This window comes from Coturnix japonica, chromosome 8 (genome assembly GCF_054131305.1).
Source record: "Coturnix japonica strain WE chromosome 8, WE-NBRP24, whole genome shotgun sequence".
In the NCBI taxonomy this organism is placed as follows: domain Eukaryota; kingdom Metazoa; phylum Chordata; class Aves; order Galliformes; family Phasianidae; genus Coturnix; species Coturnix japonica.
In genome coordinates this window covers 8,901,024-8,921,919 of record NC_140670.1, presented here as the reverse complement: position 1 = coordinate 8,921,919, position 20,896 = coordinate 8,901,024, and the positions used below count along the sequence as shown (strand labels likewise).

Sequence of the window (20,896 nt, the reverse complement as noted above, 5' to 3'; positions counted from 1 at the left end):
AGAGCACGTTATGTCCAGTCTTGATACGGCAGCACTCACAGGAATAGAAAACTGTCAGTGTTAAACCGTGCTGCCCTAAGCTTGATTTCAGCAGCATTCCTGTGTACAGTGGGTGGCACACTGCAGCAATGAACAAACAGCTGAACTGCAGAAGGGAGAGAAGTGTTAACAGCGCTTCCAAAAGTAGCAGCATGGAGTTGCCCCTTCTTGGTTGTCTTCCTACAAAGCAGCAGCTTCCTTCAGATGTGCTGTTGTGTTTATGCAGCGAAAAGAAGGGACAAGTGGCCACGCTCTAACAGCAGGAGGCAGAGCAGGCCGTGACCCTGTCCCTCTGAAGAATCCCAGTCCTTCAGCAGAGGCAGCCAGGCTGCAAACTGCTTCCTACTCCCCTGTACCTGCTGTCTGCAGGCAGCCGGGATGTCTTGCCTGTAGTGAACAGCCCTGGCAGTGACATGAGATGGGTGCCTGCTTAAATAATTCATTTCCTTCCTGTGAGCAAATAGCATTTTCTTTTCTTTACACGATCAAAATCAGTGCGCTGTGCTGCCTGACGACCTTAGCAGCTGGGCCGGCAGCAGGTGACAGCAGAGACCATCTCTTGCCCTTCTCTGAGCACAGCGGGCTGGGGCTGGCCAGTACAGGTCACCTCATCACCATTGCTCTTCAGGACCATGTGCTGCAACACTTGAAACAGCAGAATAACTTCTCCCCAGCAAGATGAACCGCCTGCTATAGTTCAGTACAAGGGACCTCTTAGCTTTGCTTTTCTAGCTTTTCCTAGCTGAAGTCCTTTCAAGCAAACAACGCAACAGCCCAGGTACACAGAGGCATGGGGAGAAATGACAGCACAAAGTGTCCTGGCTGTACCTCACACCTATTGTGGAAAAACTAAAGCAGGCTTAGAAAGCAAGCTTACACTGTAACGAGAAGAAATGAAAATGAGTTTGCTTGCAACACTCTGTGCTTCTCGTTAATCAGTAACAGCTAAAGTTAACTAATGCCTCCCCTACCCATGGCTCCCTCACCTCCCTCCTGCAGGAATCCTGGGCTCAGGGCATAACCAGTACTGGCTGATGCTACGGGCAGCAGCAGTGCCCAGCTCAGACACCAGCTGCCCACATTTATTCTGCTCCCAGCAGCCTGGTGTGTGCAGATGCACAGTACTGCTTCCTCTGAGCTCTCCCCTGTCTGCCAGTGTTAGAAGCGAGCTGTCAGCCAAGTCACACTATGTACCAGCAGGGCACTCTGAGTTCACCCCTGCTCTTCAGTGTCTGCTGACATATGAACACTGAACTTCAGGTGTACACCATGTACTAACACCATCAGTATAAATTTGTTTTCATACCCCCCAACACCTGCACAGATTTAACACATGCTTGGTGTCAAAACACCTTGGTTTTTATTTCCATATCCTTTTTGAATCAGGTTAAGCTGTAAACAATTTCTTTTTCAATCAAATACTGCCAGCTAGAATTACTCCATTCACGCATCACCAAAACAAAAAGGGTATTTTTTCCTTAAGTATAGATATTTTTCTTTAACAATGTCACTTTATACAGAAACCAATAGCTAGATTCGATGCACCCTGATTAGTTATGTAAACAGATAACCCCCAAAAACTTATCAACAGAAGTAATAAGTTGGTTCCTTCATAGAATGGAAATTTCAGTCTCTCCTGACTTGAGGTTAATTTGGTCAGGAGTACAGAGTGTGGCACATAAATCCATCTAGGAGGTGTATAAATTGCACTGTATCTGAATTAACAAAGTTATGCATAATGAAATGCACGGTTTAAATTCATGCTAGAAAGCATTTTTCAATATGAAGTGGCAGCCAACTGGCAACCGTAACAGTTAGGTTCTGCACCATCATTTATGGCAATATAGATAACTATTACATATAGTATACTTTAAACCCCTGAAGGATTGTGTTACATGAAACATTCTCCGGGCAGTCATTTGGTTTGAAACATTGGGAGAAAGACTGAAGAGCTCGCCATCTTATACCAGTTATGGTACCTTTAGATTTGATGAAGTAGATTAGATATGATGTGTATTTCACAGTAACAAAGTTGCTTTAATGCCTTTTCTCCAACAGTAGGATTGTGTTAGATGTTTCTGCCCTCAGGCCATCACTGTCCTGGTGGTTTTCCCTTTTCTTGGTTTAGGTAACTATATAGAGCACTTTTTTTTCCTGTTCTTTTTTAACTATTCATCAGTCCTTTCAGTATATCTTCAGAGAGTTCCAGCAGAGGGAGTTCAGGGGATGGGATGTCCAGAGGGGGAAGGTTGGGTATTGGAATGTCCTTTGCCTTCCCAGCAGTTGTTGCAAACTCCTGCCAAGATGCAGCTGAAGAAGCAGTTTCTGAGTGTTGCTGCAGACCCCACAACTCCGACTTCTCTACAAAGTCAGCATCTACATCCAACTCCTTCTCTACTGGAGATTTTTGTAGTCTCGCTCTTTCTGCTTTTAACTGCTTGTTCTCCCTCCTCAATCTCTCATTTTCAGCTACCAGAAATTCTATGTGCCGCTTCAAATCTGCGATTTTGGTTGCCTGCTCTTCTATTATTGTTTTGTCATCTTTTGGAGCTTTACTCCCAATACATGCTTCCACTGGCTCGTTTTTTTTCTGAAGCAGAAATAACAGTGTATCCGGGTCCCTGTCAAAGACACCCTGAATATCCTGTAGATGCTTCTCTGTGGAGGGGCTGTATTTCTGAGTCACGGGAATCAACACGTTTTGATCATCAGATTCTTCAGCTGATGGCTTAAAAGAAGTCTGAAGATGTGCAGCTAATTCTTTGTCCACATTCTGTTGGGCTTTCATCTTCTCCTCTCTCTTTGCCCTTTTCCACCTCTCCTGGATGAGCAGTAACTGTTTCATGTGACTATCCCTTTGTAATTCCAGTGATAGCTGAGCCTGAATAAGAACAAGATTAAACAGTTTAATTGGTGATCCTTAATCCACCTGAATATTTACTTTAGTAAAGTTACAAGCATGTAAATATTTACATAAACAGCATCGTTGCATGCCCCAGGAAGAGAAGGAGCCTTTACTATTCAGATACTAAATTCAACAAGAAATGCTCTCTACTTTTACAATGCAATGGTTTTAGATATGTCACCCAAATCTAGCGTAACTACTGGTATTGTTAAGGAGTTAATGTTTAGTATTTTTTTGGGGTAAGACACAAGCCAGACTGTTGACAGTCCTGAGCAGATGCACAGAGAGTTCAACTGCAATAATCTGCAATAAAACACCAAGAAAGTACAGATTCATTTGGCATGATTAACATAAGCTTGCAAAAACTCTCAGTAAAGACAAGCATCTCTGCACTTCTAGAATTCCCAGTGTAGTTGCTGCACGTCTCAGAAAAAAATGCAGACTACAACAGAACTATGATCATCAAGGCACAATATAAGACATATGTACATAAGTTCTGGCATCTACTGCATGTTGCTCTCACCTGCTCTGACTGGGTCAGCTTCATAGCTTCTGTAAGGTATGCTGTGGAAGAGACAATTAATGAATTAATGCAGGGCAAGGTTATAAGGCCTGTACATTTCCTCAAAAGCTGAGAAATAGCTTCACTTTCCATATTCTGAACACTCACATAAAAGAAACAGTCAAAAGGCAAAGTATTTACCAAATTACAGTGGCTGGAAATACCCACTGTTTCTCAGAAGTCTGAAAAAATTAAGATCATATAATACATTCTACACCCTTGCCATGGCATCCTGGTTGCTCAGATTGAGACGATCTGTTTTGCAGAGGACAAGAGCTTACTATCGTGGCAACCCTTTGCAGAAAGTTGCCAAAGAAGAACTTTTTACATGAAGGGAAGAAACATGGCTAAGAAGAACTGGACTATTAACATCATGCTATTTAGCACAAATGTAGTAAGTTAAATGTAGTTAAGTAAGTGTAAGAAATATTCTCTTCCTTGATACACCTGTGTTATTAAGTCATGCTTTAGTTATGTTCTTGATGAAAGGGTACAGTCTGTTGTCCTCCACTTTTTTCATTAACTTCCCCTCCAAACCAGAAAACGTGCTGGGTTAGTGTCAGAGCAGCACTTCAGACTGCAATCGTATCTTGCTAGCATTGAAAATGACAAAAGGTAAGAAATTCTTCACCAAATTCAGGTTATAAGATAATGATGCAAAATCATCAAGTGAAGAAAAGCAAGAAACATTCAATATGTTGGGTTTTGCCAGCAGGTTTTTCATTCTATGAGGTTTCCTAGTATTTATGAATGGACAGGGAGAATGCCTGGTATCTAGGTTACAATGTTTGGGGAAGCCACTTATTTTTTCCTGCACACAAGCCCTGTCGCTGTAAATGTCCTACTCATTACATCAACTAAGACTTCCTCTTTCTTCTTCTGCCAAGCAGTTGCCACACTGTCAGGAAGCTGATGGGCTGCAACACAAATAATTAAGCATGACTATTTAAATGGACAGGTAGAGGAACAAAGAATTGCTTAGGAGAAGCTGCCAGTCACAGCACTAAGTGTGTGATGCACTCTGCTGTCCTTGAGTTCTAGGGAAGCTGACAACACTACTTGTTTTCAGTTGTCTTGACTCAAACATTAGGAATGAGAAGTAAATAAACTAGTACAAAAGTTTGTGTATTTGTTGAGCACATTACTTCAGCCACGAAAAAAACTGAAAAGGAAGTGCAAAGCAAAACCAGCGTGAAGGACCCCAGCTGTAGTTTTTGTACATGACATGAAGAGTTGCCTTTGTCTTGAATCAAGAACTGCCCCAGCAGTGACAACCACCCCCAACAACATCAACTTTGGGAAATTCTGACTTCGGCTGCTCATGTTAAAGTTTCTGAAATGTCTGTGATCTGGTCTGAAAAAAAACCACAATTCACACTTGAAGAATAAAGTGAATATCATACAAGTAACGACATAATTAGTCCCAGGAAACATGTAGTTACACAAACTGATTTTGAAGACTGGGATGTGAGAAATACTCACCAGCAGCTTTTCTGTGACAAGAAATTGCTTCTTCATATTTCCCTGCTGCCAACAAGCGGTCTGCTTTTCTGCTCTGCTGGTGAGCCTTAACATTAAAAAGAGTGTTACATCAGTGAGGGTTAACCAACAAATAGGAATGTATGTCTTAAAAGTAATGAGTACAGCAAAGAATCTTCCACTAATTCCAGTTCCCAGGCTTTTGGGCACAAATCTCCCAGTCCCTTCTGAGGTCTGCAATTTATTTAGTTTATTTTTTAATACTTTGTCACAAGAGTCTGTACTGTACAGGTATGAACTGAAGTTTGTTAATGCAGCAAAAGATGTTGTGTACATAATGTAAGATACTTGAATTATACAGCTGGAAAATATAATGGTTGGGCAGTTTCTGCTTTGCCTCTTGAAGAAAGTGGGGAAGACCTTGGAATTTTTGCTTCCACCTCACATAAATGAAGGGAATCAGCACAGCCATAGTTGAAGGTGTCAGAGTCACATCCTTGCTGTACAGCAGTTTAAGTCTATACAGCATCTGTAAGCTACTAATGTAAACTATGAGGGTAGGCTGAAGATGCTGCTGAAAGGAAGTAATTGCTGCAAGTATTTGCATACGTTTAGTGATAAGGAGTATTACATAAGCAGCACTGCAGCATTCAGGAAAGCAAATCTTGTCATTACTATAAGATACAAACTTTATGGCTCCTTCTCCAAAGCCAAGTTATGTCATATGAATGGCTCCGACCACCAGAGCAGAAGACTGACAGCAACGCACAAGATTCATGACTGCTTTACTACGTGCTGAATTTGGAGTGAACTGACATGAAGTAGCAGGCAGCGGCTTTGTGAAACACAAAGCAATGTAAGAAACTGAAGTTTTTGCCTGTTTCTTTGTGTCTTTAAAGATGACGGTTTCTAACGCAAGCCTAAAACATCTAAATTCTATTTTCTACTAGAATTTTAGCAGCTCTGAAACCATGGAAGACAACAGCTTGTACAGAAATCATCCTTTGGGAAATATCTGTTCTTAAGCAACCTCTAGGAGCTATTTAACCAAATTTAGACATTTTGCTTTCTAAAAGCTGATTTTATATGCTAATATAGTGTGCATTAAAACAAAAACAGCAACAAACCAACACTAAAACCTCCTTGATCCTTCACAACAAATACTAGCGATATTCCTCATTTTCATCCAGTCCTCACAGCACTGTGTCAGCAGTCCCTATTTGTTCTGCCCTGAGGTTAAATAATCTCAGCAAAGTGTTTTTCTATTGGAAAAGCATCTATTTTATGGCCTTTTTCTATGGACTCCTACAAATGACATGTGCCAAAAAGAGAAGCTTATTTCCCATGGGAAACAAGCGAGTATCAGTTCAAATTGAGTCAACTCCTCAATTACTGGCAGTTGGTCTATCAGTTACAAATTATCTGTGTCATGCACATAGAAACACCTGAGCTACATCTTTGCAAAACAATTTATTCAATAAGTTAGAATTGATGCAGCTGCTTCTGTAAACTGCGTAGGCAAGTCTAAAGAACAAGGCGGCTAGGGGCAAAAGATGTAAGAAAGCAATTCAACAGGCAAAGGGACTAGTTCCATCTGTTAGTTTCTACATATTAGAATTTGAAACTGACTGTTTCATACATTTTAAACTACTGGGGGATGGTCTTATTCAACTCACATGCAGAACATCTGAGGATGGTCAGCTGCTCTTTCATGGAACAATTAAACTATTTCCATTCTCAGTTTACTCCCAGTGAAGTTCAAGGGAGTGTAGAGAAGTTGGGCTAAGCCACAAATGAACAGTGCTAGCAAAAAGAGAAGTCAGTATTCTTTGACTACAAGGTCAAAATGCTTTCTCACCGTTCCACCAAAATATACAGATGACAGGACATCATACTTTGCTGTAGGGCAGCAGACTTGCCCCAGTGAACAATGGAAGGTGAGTAGAACCAGTGATCCAGCAGAGCCTGTTATTAGAAAGCTAGATGCCTTGCAACCTAGACTTAGAATTCCTCATTCTGAGTGTTTTCCTGCCAGCTTAACAAAGAAAAATTGGATGTTTATTCCACCTTCTGAATGCTTCTTCCAATTAATTAGATGACTGTGCAAGGATGTAGGAAATTCCGCCATTTACATTGTAGAATATACAAAAACCAGCGGTTTGAAGAAAGTTGTGCAACTGTTTCCTAGAAGCAAGCGAAAAATCTGTAACATAAGGACTTGAATGCTTAATATGCCATTATCATTGATAAGCATCTCCATCCAGCCTTGTTTGCTGGTTTACTCTTAGCACTCAGTCACACTTGGCCACATGGCATCCAGCAGTCTGTATCCCATTATAAAGCTGACAATGGAAGAATGTACCCCACACCATAAAGGGGAAAAAAATATGGTTTTAAGTCTGTCCCCAATCCAATCTCACGCTACACAAAGGTGTTTACACCAGCAATTCTGAAGTTGCTCTGTTGGTTCCTAACAGAATCAAACAGAACTGCTTTGACTTTGGTACTGCTGCTGTAATGACTGCAGAAACAGCTGGTGAGTAACTGCAGCAAGTTTACCTGAGTTTTCTTTCCCAGCAGCAGTATTGGAAATATCTGTAGGAAGTTGTGTAAGAATATTTACAGTTTCCTAAGAAGATGTGGAAATGGATGGGCAAAGCTGCTGGACAACTACTTCCTGATGTCCCTCTCCATCCAGAGGAGCAGGAATTCCCAGTAAGCAAATGGACAGGTGTAGCAACTTGACTGATGTCAGAGGAAGCAGGTGTGAGAGATAAATGACCAACCTAAAGAGCTTCCTCAAGTTCCTTCGATGCATTTAGTTCCTAAGGGATTAGTGTGTGCCTTACTGCAGTGCCTGAACTCTGCTGGATGAGCTGCAGAAGGTAAGCTGGACAGTTTTTCTTACTTTTCAGCTGTAGGTGAGATACTAAGGGATGATCCCTGCATTTGCACTGATATTTCAGAGAAGTGCTCCTACCTGATTGAGACCCAACTAACCCAAACCATTGTGTTTGTAATCTTTGAGCAACAGCCAAGAGAATAACCAAAACCCAACTCTAATGCGGTAATACAGGTTTTTTATTATTATTACTTTTTGCCTAAGGATTTCTTTAGTAGTCCAAAATTAATACTTAACCTTTTCTTTCCCATATAAACTAGATAATGATGCAACTGCAGGCCATGTGAAACAAAGCCCACTTGTCACACTTATTACTATTCTCCCAACTTTCAAACAAAAAACCACCAAACCATAAGGAAGTCACTGTCATCTCTTCAGAGCAGTTATTTGTAACAGTCCTCCTGTAGCTGAAATAGTCTCATGTGCATTTTGTTCTGTTCTTTACTGGACAAAGCCTTGTGTAAGACCTTAAACTTGCTTCCTTCTTCCTTAATTTTAAGGGACTCTCTAATAAGTGATATGTTGTAATGTGATTATGAATCAGAGATTACAGCGAGAGATTACAATAATGAAATTAAAAAATAAAAACAGGAAAATCCAGCCCATAAAATAAAGGGGCCTGAGGGAGCACACTGCAAAACAAGTCACGTGCAATATATGTTCATAAACATTTCAAATGCAATCAAAGTCTGCTGATAATATCCTCTACTTTATGCTATGAACTGTAGGTACTAGCTTAGCTGTTTTCTTACTGCTGAAAGCAAAGATGAAGGTATTGTATGAGGAATCTGTTAGGTGGCTTGTTTCCTTAAGGATACGGGGCTCTCATTTCTAAGACTATATGTTGGGGAAAGGAAGAAAGTGAAAATGCAGATTGTGTCACCACAGTAATGTTTATGAGTATGCACAGTGCCTTCCATGTGGATTTTTACAGCACAAAGAGGGGGTTAGGTGGTGCCTGCTTGCCTTGTCCACACACAAATGCTCTGTCAGTGCTACATATACACAAGTACCTTTTAAACCTATTGTTACCTGGAAAGAATGAACTTGGAAATGTTTGTATGTTTATGTCTGCATCTGTTCTGATAAATGGAATGAAGAGAATACTGGTGTGAAACTTGACCTGAGGGGGTCCAAGAGTAAATAACAGCCATCTATTAAATATACATGTATTTCAATGATAAAAAACACACAAAATGCTTACATTTACAGGCAGTTACAATAAACACAAATATATATATATATTTTTAAATTGTGCTGTAACTTAACACTAAACAAGGGCAATAAGTTTGCCATTAAACCTGAAGAAACTGCAATGTGCAGCTTTATAGACAGAAGCCTCCTTAAAGATACTCATTGTATGCGTTAGAGAAAGACAAAGTCAACTAAAGGAGAAACAAACAAAGGCAGGATCCATTGTGGCAACTCAAGCAATACCACTAGCCACATGCCAGTTTAATTTTGTATTTTAAAGCCTGTACTTAGCAAGACTGGCAGAACAATGACTCAACTGTAAATTACAGGTTAGTGCGACTATAGAGCAAAATAAGTATTCTCAATATTAACAGACTCTTCAGTCACTCCTTTCTGTTGAAGTTCAACTCTACTGTAAGCAACAGTATTAGAATTTAAACACATGGGCAAACAAGCAACCAAGTTATTGTCATTTTGCCAACCAACATTAATCTACTGAATAGCACTAATTGACTACGCGTGTGTTCCCAGCCTATTCCAAATTTAAAATAAAACCTTCCTCTCCATGCAAATGTGATTAAGAGATGTGGCACGAAATGAACTCAGATTCACAATGCTCAGCCTAGGTGGAGTCTGCAAAACCCCATGCAGGCACAGCAGCAGATCTTTTCTCTGATGACCTGCAAACTCATTAAGTTGCGGTATCTTCTTTACCTAGTGCATACTAAAGTTAACCTCATGCTCTTCCTTTTTGTCCATATTAAATGGACTAAATACTTTAAGCTGGTTTCCAAAGCTATTTCACATACCTACCGTTCTTGTGCTTTTTGTCTCCAAGTACACAGTTCCACAGATGGTACTACACAGGTCACAGTAACTGGAGGTTACAAGTTAAATGATTCTAAGCCTGAATGCTCCCATACGAGGAAAGGCTGAGAGACCTGAGACTCTTCAGTCTGGAGTAGAGAAGGTTGAGGGGTATCTCATCACTGTTTATAAATATCTAAAGTGCAGGAGTCAAGTTGATACAGGCTCTTTTCAGCAACATGTGGCAGTAGAATAAGGGAGAAACTGAAGCACTGGAAGCTCCACAGTAACAAGAGGAAGAACTTCTTTACTGTGAGAGTGGTTCAGCACTGGAACGGGCTTCCCAGAGAGGCGGTGGAGTAAACAGGCTAACTATGGGGCAAACATTTCAAATAAGCAGTGCAGAAAGGCTTCAGAGACTGCTTCATTTTGGTCTTTCAACCTGTACTAGGCATGCTTCCTCTGAGCCACAACACATGGCTCTATAATATGCATGTACCAGTCAGGAATGTCAGCATGACACAGCAGAAAGGTGCGGAACCAGTGAGGAAATCATGCTTCTGCAAATAATCGATTGCTTAGTTACTTTTGTGCTTGACTGGAAGCTTCTGTAAGCTGCTATATGTACTATGCATCAGAGCTTGGTGTTGTACTTTTAGTAGTAATTGTTTGACGGAATACAGTGTTATCGAGGTTTCCAAGGGGGTTATTGGTGGAGAGGCTGTTCAGCTCAATAGCCTTTGGATCACCTCAGTACCTTCAGTCACCTTTCTCAGTTATGCTGCTGCCTCTGGTGCAAACCTTAATTGTCTCCTAGCTGAAAAGAATACTCCTGTACATATGAGGTTGTTAAAGGGAAAGCCAGTGCTTTTATTACTACCGTAAAAGTAGACTTCTTTAGGTATTCCTATGAGAATCCTGCCTAAAAGCTTGTTTTCTCCAGTCTGAGTTCAGAACTGAGTGCATCTGCCTTTTTTTCTTCCCCTTTTTAGAAAGGAAGAGCAAGTACAGCAGCTTACAAATTGTGCTTTATTTAGAAAATGAAGTAAAAACTGGGGAAACCACAAACAGGATTCAGTGGGTATTTCTGTACAAGAACATGTATCCACCTTTTCCAGTCAACACAACAGAGGTGCAGGGTGGCACTGAATCTCAAACACACTGCCCTGTGTGGTTGAAATGCTTTGGTCTCTCGTAAGCTTTCGTACACGTGTTCTCTTTTTGCTCTTGCTCTCACATACCATGCACTTGCACTGCTATTTTCCCCTCCAGTGGACAGACTACTCAATTCACCTGCAAAGCAGTTGTTATGTAGACTGTTGACTGGCTTGCACTGGAATAACTGCTGCCAATGTCTTACAGCATTAGCATTTAAAAATTTTCATTACATACAATTCTTGCAGTATTTGCTTTGTTGCATTATTTTTAGACCAGCTGCCAGTCCATGCCCTCTAGTTTTCATCAAAACAGCTTTTCACGCTTCCCTTACACTTCAAGAAATATATAGAAAACAGTATTAATCAGAATTGGAATTATATCTGATATGCTTTATGAAACGCTATTATCATGTAGTAGGAATAAAAGGTAGAGGTTTCTTAGAAAGTGCCCTATAGAAAAGTAGAGAGGTATTATAAAGTTCTGGGTACTGGACTGCATTCAGTGAGCACAGCGTTTCTTTTCTAATTTCTTCTTGAGGTTGATGCTATTTGCCTCATGTATTTACTTCCAAACTTCTTGTGGTCACCTGTATGCTTCTTAAGTATGGGATCATAAATAAATCGGAGAATTGTAGAAACTGAAATATAGTTAAACTTAAGGATCTTTGTTAGCCTAAGGCCTTGATTAAAGCCAGATACTTTCATCCAAATATTTAATGTTTACATTTCAAGGGATAGAAACTTAATGTAATTGAAGTCAGCAGAATAGAAGGTATGGTATGCCATCTGTAAATAGGAAGGCTAAGCAAATAATGAAATATATAACTGAACACCGCCAATATACAAATTGAAGTGCAGCGAGTGTGCTAAATGTTGGCAGAAATGGAGACATTAGGATGCTACATCACTACTAAGGATCTCAGTTTACCTCCCCACAAAAATTAGGACTGTGTCTATACTTTCAAGTAACTAAGACTAATGGGCTTTCAAATACAATGTGAGCAACACCCAAGAAGTTCTAATGAAAAGCCTTAACTACAGGAAAAGCATTTCATTAGAATTAGCAATCACCAGCATACTGAAAGAAGTATCTTGTACTTAAAACAAGTCATTGATATCAGATAAATAAACCTAACTATGAGTGTACTCAATACCACATAGTAGCTAAGGGGTTGTTGTTGCTTTTCTTTCCCCTACTGCCCTCCTAATGGCAACTCTGGAAAACACTGTGGTTTTCCAGTTCTTGTGACCTTGACTATGTAAGAGATTTTCATGAGAAGCAGGTGAACTGCATGATCAGGAACAGCATCAATAACTTGAATGAACATTCTCCTACTGGAGGATTGGCACCTTCCCCGAATGCTGCACATCTGAAATTGATCTGCAGAATGTGACAGTGAATAGAACTCGGAAAAACTTTAGTTGACGCAGCCCGAAAAGAGTGTATTTTTATATATAAGATCATCCATAGTACAGCAGTTTGAGAAAAAGTGAGTGTTTTGGGACACTCTCTTCAATGGAGTAGGAATATACATGCTGGCAACTTCCTAACATTCAGTATAGAACTACATAAAGCAACTTTTTCCTGTATCATCCGTTATATAGAAGTATCTTGATCTTATTTTTAGTCCGGTGCTGGACAGGTGTGGTAATTGCAGTCTGCTGTTGCGGTGAAAAGCTCATCTGTTAGGGCTGAAGCCAGGCGTTAGTCAGACTTTGGTCACTCACAATCCTTATGACACAGCCTCAGTAAGAAACACTGCTAACCAGCAGTATCTGCGCTGCCAGTAAGATGCTACTTACAGTCACTTGTTAAAGATCATTCAATTAGTTTCTGTTTGCACTGGATCTACTTTGTAAAAGCATCTAGAATGTCTGCATACAGCACTAGGCTTTCCCTGCTCCATCACTAACCTGACAGTTCGTCTGACTTTGTACCCAGCAGGGCTGGCAGCAGGTTGGGGTTTGGATTGTTAAAGCTCTACTGACACAGATCTGCAAGGCCTGCACGGCTGCTCTGCATCCCACAAAGGCAGGACGGCTGTACCGCTGGGCCAAGGGTGGGCTTCAAACATGTTCAGTGCATCGCTGTGTCTAAGGTACAGTCAATATGCAACTTCCCATGGTTTTAATTGGACAATTAATAGATCTTTGCCCTGGATCTTATCTGTGGCAGCAGGCTCCTAGTTCAGGCTGTTTAAAACCCGATTAGCTTTTATGAAGCTGCAGCTCTCATACACACTAGTTAAAGCACCTCGGAGACTTATTTTTAGCAGAGTTGTTAGCGATTTAAAGATATTAAAGCACTTCATCTTGTGGGGAAAAACAACGTAGTCAAGACCCGGCCCGTAGCCTCTCAACTCCCTAGAGCTGACATCCACAACTCCCTAGAGCTGGGGGTTGGAACTACATGATCCTTGAGGTCCCTTCCAACCCGGGTCATTCTGTGACATAGGTGGGGCCTGTGTCACCTACACGCTTCCCCGCCGGGCAGCGCCCTCCCTGCCCCCAGTTCTGAGCCAGGCCTCCCCCGTTCCCTTTGGGCACAGTCCCGACCTGCTCCGGTACCGGGCGGCCCGCGGGTACCGGCACGGAGCGGAGCAGGTGCGGAGCGCGGCAGGAAGGGCGCTAAGGGCGGGGGTCACCCGAGGCTCGGGACGCGCTGCCGGGACCCACCCCCCGCGGCCGCGCGGCTCACCAGGTTGAGGGGCCCCTCCATCACTTCCATGGGCTGCGGGGGCTGCGGGCACATGGGCGCAGAAGCGGCCTCCTCGCCGCTCCCGGTGCCCCGGCCCGGCCCGGCTGCCGGCGCCGCTCCACCCCCGGCTCCGCCCCGGCGCCTTGTAAACACGGCGGCGGCTTCCGCCACGGCGCCGCCACGCATCGCGAGACAACGAGTGTCGCGAGACAGCGGCGCTCTCGCGTCCCCTCTTGGTCCCTCCAGCCAAGGAGGTCGCTCAAAATGGGGGATTTGGGGGCAAAAATGGGGGAAAAGGGCCATTTGGGGTCAAAAATGGGGATTTTGGGGTCAAAATGGGGATTTTGGAGGGATTTTGTGTTAAAAATGGGGGGTTTGGGGCAAAATTGGGGGAAAAAATGGCAATTTTGGGTCAAAAATGGGGAAATTTGGGGCAAAAATGGGGGTTTTGGGGTCAAAATGTGGATTTTGGGGTCAAAAATGGGGGATTTGGGGCAAAAATGGGGGGGGGGAAATGGCAATTTTGGGTGAAAAATGGGGAAATTTGGGGCAAAAATGGGGATTTGGGGGCAAAAATGGGGATTTGGGGGTCAAAATGTGGATTTTGGGGCGATTTTTGGTCAAAAATGTGGATTTTGGGGCAAAAATGGGGGAAAAATGGTAATTTTAGGTCAACAATGGGAGATTTGGGGTCAAAATCGGGCAAAAATGGGGATTTTGGGTCAAAAATGGGGGATTTGGGGGGAGATTTTGGGTTAAAAAGGGGGATTTTAGGTCTAAAATGGGGAATTTGGGGTCAAAAATGGGGATTTTGGTGTCAAAATGGGGGGGAAAGGGGGATATGGGGAAAAAATGGCGATTTGGGGGTCAAAATGTGGATTTTTGGGGGGATTTGGGGTCAAAAATGTGGGATTGCTTGGTCGCTCAGCTCCAGCACTGCTGGTTCCCGCCCGAGGGCGCGCGCGGCGGCCGTTAGCGCTGGGTGTGAGGGGAGCAGCGCGCACACTATGGCGGGACGGTGATGGTGGGGCCGGCCTCTGCCTTAGACATTAACGAGCGGCCGGTACGGCTCGCTGCGATACAGGGACAGGCAGCAGGGCACCGCAGGCAGCAGTGTTCAGACACACGTGGCTCTGGTTGCAGCACGTGAAAGCGTGACAGTGACAGGGTAGAACACCGCTCACCAACAGGTATGTGCTGACAGGATGCCAGCATTCCTCATCCAAATAGCATCCCCTGAGAGCGGTGACACGTTGAGCTAATGATCCAGCCGATGGGCTGCACAGCTCATTGCTGGTGAGCATCCTTTTCTGTACAGCATTACATTTTACAAAGGCTAGAGACAAAAACTGCTGTGAAGGGATTGAGTGAAACTAACACAGGTTCTAAGAATGGCCTGAGTTTGTAAAGACAGGTGTAATGGGCTGGGAGGGCAGTGAGGGGAAGAAAAGAGGAAGGAAGGTAGGGGGAAGAGGTGGGACGCCTCGGAAACAAGAAGTAAAAATCTAATGAATAGCGAGCAGAAACCCTGGATTCCCTTTGTAGATGTGATCCTCAGACGTCACGGGCGGCTGTGGTCCTACATGCCTGATGTGCTGTAGCTTGTGGCCATGTAGCTCTGAGGACTGGCTGTGCAACACAGCAGTGCTGGGGGCAGTTTGCCTTCACCTCATGTGGTTAAACAACATTGTCTCTTCGGGCACAGTACTTCTGTAAGGGACTTTACTAGTTCCTGTTCTCATTTGCAATAATTTATGTATTCCTTGGTTTGATTATGTATCACCAAGTCAGATCCTGTGTACTCCAGAGTGGTTTTGATCTGGAGCCTGCTGATTGGGTAGTAGGTTTGTGAAGTTGTCCTCTTTCAGCCGTCATAGAGGTAAATCAGCCAGGATGGAGAAGAAAGGCTACATGGTGCTTCACTGAGGGTGCTTGGACATATGGGATGATACGGTTCAATTGATTTCAAAGGCTTATGGTTCCCTTCTTCTCATTAGCTCACGTGCACATACAGACCTGCACATACATGTACATTCAGGAAGTGATAACGTTTATCTGTCACCCGTAGGAGTGCAGATCCCGTGGTGACCATCTCATTTGTTCCCTGTTCCTGTTTGTAATGACAAGCCCTTCTCTAGCCCTGTTCCTCATGCTGCCTGGCCCCTTTCTGCATCTTGCCAGCAGTGCTACAGTAGGAATAACTACTAAAAAATCTTTACACCTGAGCACACAACTTGTTTTTTCAGTTGTTAATGAAGTTGTACTGAGTCAACGTGTCACAGTTTGCTGATTTTCTTGTCTCTCTGAGATCTTACACAGAATTGTAGGGGCTGGGAAGGACCTCTGGAGGTCACCTTATCCAGTCCCCTGCTGAAGCAGGTTCCCTACAGGAGGTCACGAGGAAAGCATCCACATGGGTTCTGAGTATCTCCAGAGGGTACTCTCTGAGTGCACAGTTCCAGTGCTCTGTCACCATCACAGTAAAGAAGTTCTTCAAAAGCTTAGCTGGTTGGTCATTCTTTTTCGGTGCTGCATTAATCCAGTGGCAAATTTTGAAGATTACTAATCATGTAGGGTGAGATGTTATATACACTGGCAGTTAAGTTGCATATCGTCAAGCTGTTATTTCTCACTGCTCTATGAGCTCTTTGCTGACTAACCTGCAGATATTTTTTGTTTGTTGTTGAACTCTATTGCTGAACTGTTAGTGTGTATTTTTGAATTTTGCGTAAAAAAATTGACTCATGGCAAGAAGCTGCGTGTCTGATTTTTATTGTGCTCATCTGTTCTCCATACATCGAACCAATTTGCCAAAGTAGATCATTAGGTCAAATGCTTTCTTAGAAATAAAACAACCTAGTTCTGAGAAATGTTTGCCATTCCTCCTGCTGGTGGCACAGGAAAGACATTTTCATTTACTGGGTTTAAGAGACAGTCAATGTCTGTCTCAAGGAGCTTTACCTTCAGTGCAAAAAGGAGTAAGACCCGGCCAGTTTACCACTTGAAGAGTGGACGCTAAGGTAATGGGGAAATGTTACCCACAGAATAGAAGTTTGGGAGCCATATTGCTGAGCTGAGCCAAGATATTGCAGTGTGTGTGTCACTCGTAGCCAGGAGCTCTGTGCTTCCAGCAAGGCGGGCAGTGACTGTATTACCCTCAGGGACATGGCGAGACCCAGCTGGGCACTGTTAGCAAAGGTTTAAATTGGGTATTTCCCACAATTTCAGTGTCAAATGTTTTGTTTCTCATACATCTAGAGTGGCTTTGGAGAGATTAAATAACTCAAGGCAAATAAAAAGAATGTTGACAAGTTCCGTTTTAAAAATCTTGCGGTTTAAAAGCTGCTACTAATACGCAGTTTCCTTCAGAGTCATCATGGTGGTGTTTGCAATGCTATAGTCAAGGTAATCGCTGTCTAGTGTGATTTGTTATTTGTTTCCTGATGAATAGCTTGTGCTTTTTGACTATGGCAACGTGAAAATATCTTTGCTCCCTCATCCTTTAAGAAGTATCACGTTGCCAATTCCTGAAGCTGCTGTGGAAGGCAAGTAATGCCTCAACAATTAATTAATGTTAGTTGCAGTGTGAAATAGTTCTCATTTTTACTAATTCAAAATGCACGTTTGCATGGGAGGTCTCCTTTGCTCAAGTGATAATCTTGGGGCACGTCGTAGAATTTTATCTAAAATCCTGATGTGCTGGATACTGTATGTTCATTTACAATTGTCTCTGTCCTGGGCTGAAAATGACTTTCAGTTTTTAACAGTATCTGCAGAGTTGATCTGAAAGAGACTAAGTTGTCCTCCAGAGAAAACAACCACAGTAAATAGCTCACTCCATTATCTGAAAGCTCATCAGTGAAAACAAGATGATTATTTCTTTTCATTACCATCTTTTCTGTGTTTTGCATGTTTTGCTCCTCCCAAGGGACTGCATGGGAATATCATGCTGACTGTATAAGTGTAAATTAAATGTTTGTCTAAAAGAAGAACTATTAAAATGTAATTCTGGACAGGATGTGCCTGTCAGCAGGAAGCTTCCTAAAATACCCTGTGTTTTAAGGGTGGAATTTTAGAGTAGGAGGGAAGTGTAGAATTGCTATTTACCTGTCTGATGCTGCTTTTGACACACATGATGAGCCAGCTTCATTTGACTGTCACCTCCTTAGGAGGCAGAATTCCTCAGCCCACACTTCTCTTAGCATTGACTACTTCTTTATTTACTCTTTGTGCCTTTGCATTTTATCTGGACTGTGCGTTTTCAGTTAAGCTGCAGTTAAAGACAGGCTTCTCAGTCATGGCATTGTAGGAGGGCCCGCAGTGCCTCCCACACAGTGCCTTCCTCAAAGAGAGCTGGGGAAGTCTGTTCCTTTGAAGAAGCACTTTTGAAACAAAAGGGATTCCCCTATATCTCTGGCAATTTATTTCCCACCACACATGTACAGAGCCGCTGGACTGATGGGCTTACTTCCATTTGTCAGATATTTCAGAATAACCAGATTCAGGATCTCCACCTGGATGTGCTGTGTCCCTTTGGGTCCCCTGTGGGCAATGCCTCGGAGGGGCTGTGCAAGGCAGTGCATGGAAGAGGGCTTTGACAACTGGGCTGAAGGAACCTCTTCCAGAAAGCTGGGACAGCTCTCAAAGAATGAAAGCTTGGAGAAGGCATAAAGTGAATGAAATCCCTTTCCTGTCACCTTTCTTCCTCCTTTTGTGTCTATTCGGATTTTGACTTTTAAGATTCTCTGTGACTTTTTCCCTTATAATTAAATGTGGTCAGCAGACAGAACAGAAAGCAAACAAACAGCAACAACAGAACAAAAAACTGCATAAAAGATCAAGCCATTAAAACAGAAAACTTTTGACTAAGGTGCCTTACCATGAATTTTTTTTGTCAAAGAATTTTTGTACAGCTTAGAAAACAGCAAGCATGATTTGGCACTTTCCCTGGCTGCCAGAGCAACTGATAGAATGAGACATCTAGTCACATTTACTGGGAGGAACAAACTGGTGAGCTAAAGAGCAAGAACACAACCGAGACCATGTCTGAATAAATTTCCAGTCGTATGTACATAGGCCACTTATTGAGAAAGATAAGAAAAGAAAAACTACATTTTCATAATCCTGATTACATGCAGAGGATTGACCCAGATGCATGATTTTAGCTGTATTTATTATATTTAAATACAATGTATGCCTTCACATGTGTTTACTGAAAAGAGGAACCACAACCATTTAAATTAAATGCCTTTTTAAAAATATTACTATTTAAAAAGAAACTATTGAATTCCTGCATACTAAGAAGTAAAGTATATGACTGTGGTGTTCTAGAATTAATTAGAGTCTTATTTTAGTTTAGAATCAAGAAGATATTTTCTCATTGCTTGCAGAATAAAACAGCTAAATCCTCTGCTTAGATCTGAAAGTAGTTTTGCCCACAGCAATCAAACTAATATTTTCTTTATAGCTCGTTCTCTCTGCAAGCTTTCTACTGATTTCATTAGGCTTTAGATCAGGTTCCAAGTAACTAATTATATTTACAGTGTGATTCCTTTGCTTGGTGTAACTACTTTAGGTAAAGGATCTGGTGGGAATGGTGAAAGGCTAAGTAGTACGTACCTTTACACTGCTTTGTCCAGGAAAGTTCTGTATTCGTAACCTCTCAGTATTCAGCTGAGCAGAAACGTATCTATTTTCAGTCTACTGTGAGTATATAATGATGAAGAGCTGATACCCTAAAACTTTTCTTTGTCTCAACTGACAGCAAAAGTAGGTGTCATACGGAGTGTTTGAAAGTGGTGATAGGAATTCAAGCATGGGGTTGTGAGGATGTCCATGTATTTTGTTCATGCTCCATTGCCCTAAGCTGTCTTCCTAACATTTCATAATACATATCCCCTCCTACAGATCTGTTGTAAAGTCACCACCCTCCCTTTCATCACTTTCCCATCTTTGCTGCAAATCCGCTCTCACCTATAACACACAGGCCTGCCCCTATTTCTCCAGCACAGATCTGCAGTTCCATCTTTGGATGTGCTAACTGCCCCTTTGCTTCTGTTACTGCTTTCCTAATTGCTGCTACAGGCAGCTGGATGATGCTTCTCTCAGCTGGCCCTCTCCTCAAAAACGAAACACCCTTCAGCTCTGGCTTCTGAGGATAAAAATGTTGGACATAAGTAGGTTTGTTTAGCAGCTTTACTTTGTTAAAGGGTATTTTTTGAAATCCTTTTCAATGAGCAATGCCTATCTTGAGTTCACAGAATCTTTCTGATTTGTTTTCTTTTTCATCTCCCAGACTGAAATACAATGGAAAAGGCCCAATTCAAGTTGATTTTCTGACGAGAAATCTGGTTTTTGGCACAACCCTGTAGACTGTAAGGCTATGGGCAACATTTAAAGATGGATCTTGATGTTAGCAGAGGGTTCTAGAGGAGGCCAGCTGGTTTGGGTTTTTTGGGTGTTGTTTTGTTGTTGTTGTTTTGGGTTTTTTTGGAGGTCTGAGCCATAAAATCATGATCTGATTCTAAATTTTACCAAAGACCTTGAGTTACCTCTTTTTCCTTTTTTTTTTTTTTTTCTGGTATGTTTCAATTCCTGAGAATTGAGAGCTGCAAACCTGACTTATAATGTACTCATTCAATTAATCAAGTGAGTGTGAATCAAACCTTTCCAGGCAATTTTGTTTGAAGTGTCTGCACTCTTCTCTGCATCGTATGAGGTGCCAACACCAGTGGGAGTTTGCCTGCGGTAAGAGCTGTGGGTTTGGATGTATTCTTCCATTTTTATTAGGTCTTACACACACAGAAATTTTGTGTTATTTAATCTTTTAACTGTACAAAACTTATCTGGCTATGAAGGAAGATAACATAGTGATTTTCTTTAATTAGTCTCATAACTGTTCCTGTTGTGTTCTATGAACTAGTCACACTTAAAAAATTCCAAACTCCCTTTTTACAGCAACGAGGTGTTTAGCTGAAATCCCTGCACTATCACTGTAATCAGTATGAGCTTCCCCAATAGCTCAGCTTACCTATACCAAGATGCTCCTTCCCAACTCATCCTACTTGGTGATCTCTATTTTAGCATTCTGATTTCCTTCTTTCTCTCCATTTATTACCTAGTGTAGTGTTAAGGTATCAGTAGTGTTTGACAT

General features: G+C 42.1%; 1 protein-coding gene across 4 annotated transcripts; it reads right to left on the bottom strand.

Annotated features, from left to right (window-relative positions):
• Positions 1 to 1,376: 1,376 nt before the first annotated feature.
• On the bottom strand, positions 1,377 to 13,869 carry NRBF2 (nuclear receptor binding factor 2). 4 transcript variants are annotated; one of them, XM_085554024.1, is made up of 5 exons: positions 13,744 to 13,869; positions 4,989 to 5,073; positions 3,954 to 4,099; positions 3,468 to 3,508; positions 1,377 to 2,920 (listed from the first exon to the last, which is right to left on the bottom strand). In XM_085554024.1, exons 4-5 carry the CDS (start codon positions 3,489 to 3,491, stop codon positions 2,204 to 2,206), a joined length of 741 nt encoding a protein of 246 aa, XP_085410150.1. In that variant the 5' UTR covers positions 3,492 to 3,508; positions 3,954 to 4,099; positions 4,989 to 5,073; positions 13,744 to 13,869; the 3' UTR covers positions 1,377 to 2,203. The 4 variants fall into 4 exon arrangements, with proteins under 4 accessions (XP_085410150.1, XP_015721707.2, XP_085410149.1 ...); XM_015866221.2 differs by lacking the exon at positions 3,954 to 4,099; XM_085554023.1 differs by lacking the exons at positions 3,954 to 4,099; positions 13,744 to 13,869 and adding an exon at positions 9,895 to 10,346.
• Between the last annotated feature and the right edge of the window lie 7,027 nt (positions 13,870 to 20,896).

Excerpts from the sequence above, each read along its gene's own strand:
- NRBF2 (XM_015866221.2), bottom strand. The coding sequence starts at position 13,797 with ATGTGCCCGCAGCCCCCGCAGCCCATGGAAGTGATGGAGGGGCCCCTC. Across the intron at positions 5,074-13,743 it reads TGGAGGGGCCCCTCAACCTG|GCTCACCAGCAGAGCAGAAA; the intron begins GTGAGCCGCGCG and ends TTTAATGTTAAG. Across the intron at positions 3,509-4,988 it reads TTGTCACAGAAAAGCTGCTG|CATACCTTACAGAAGCTATG; the intron begins GTGAGTATTTCT and ends TCTCTTCCACAG.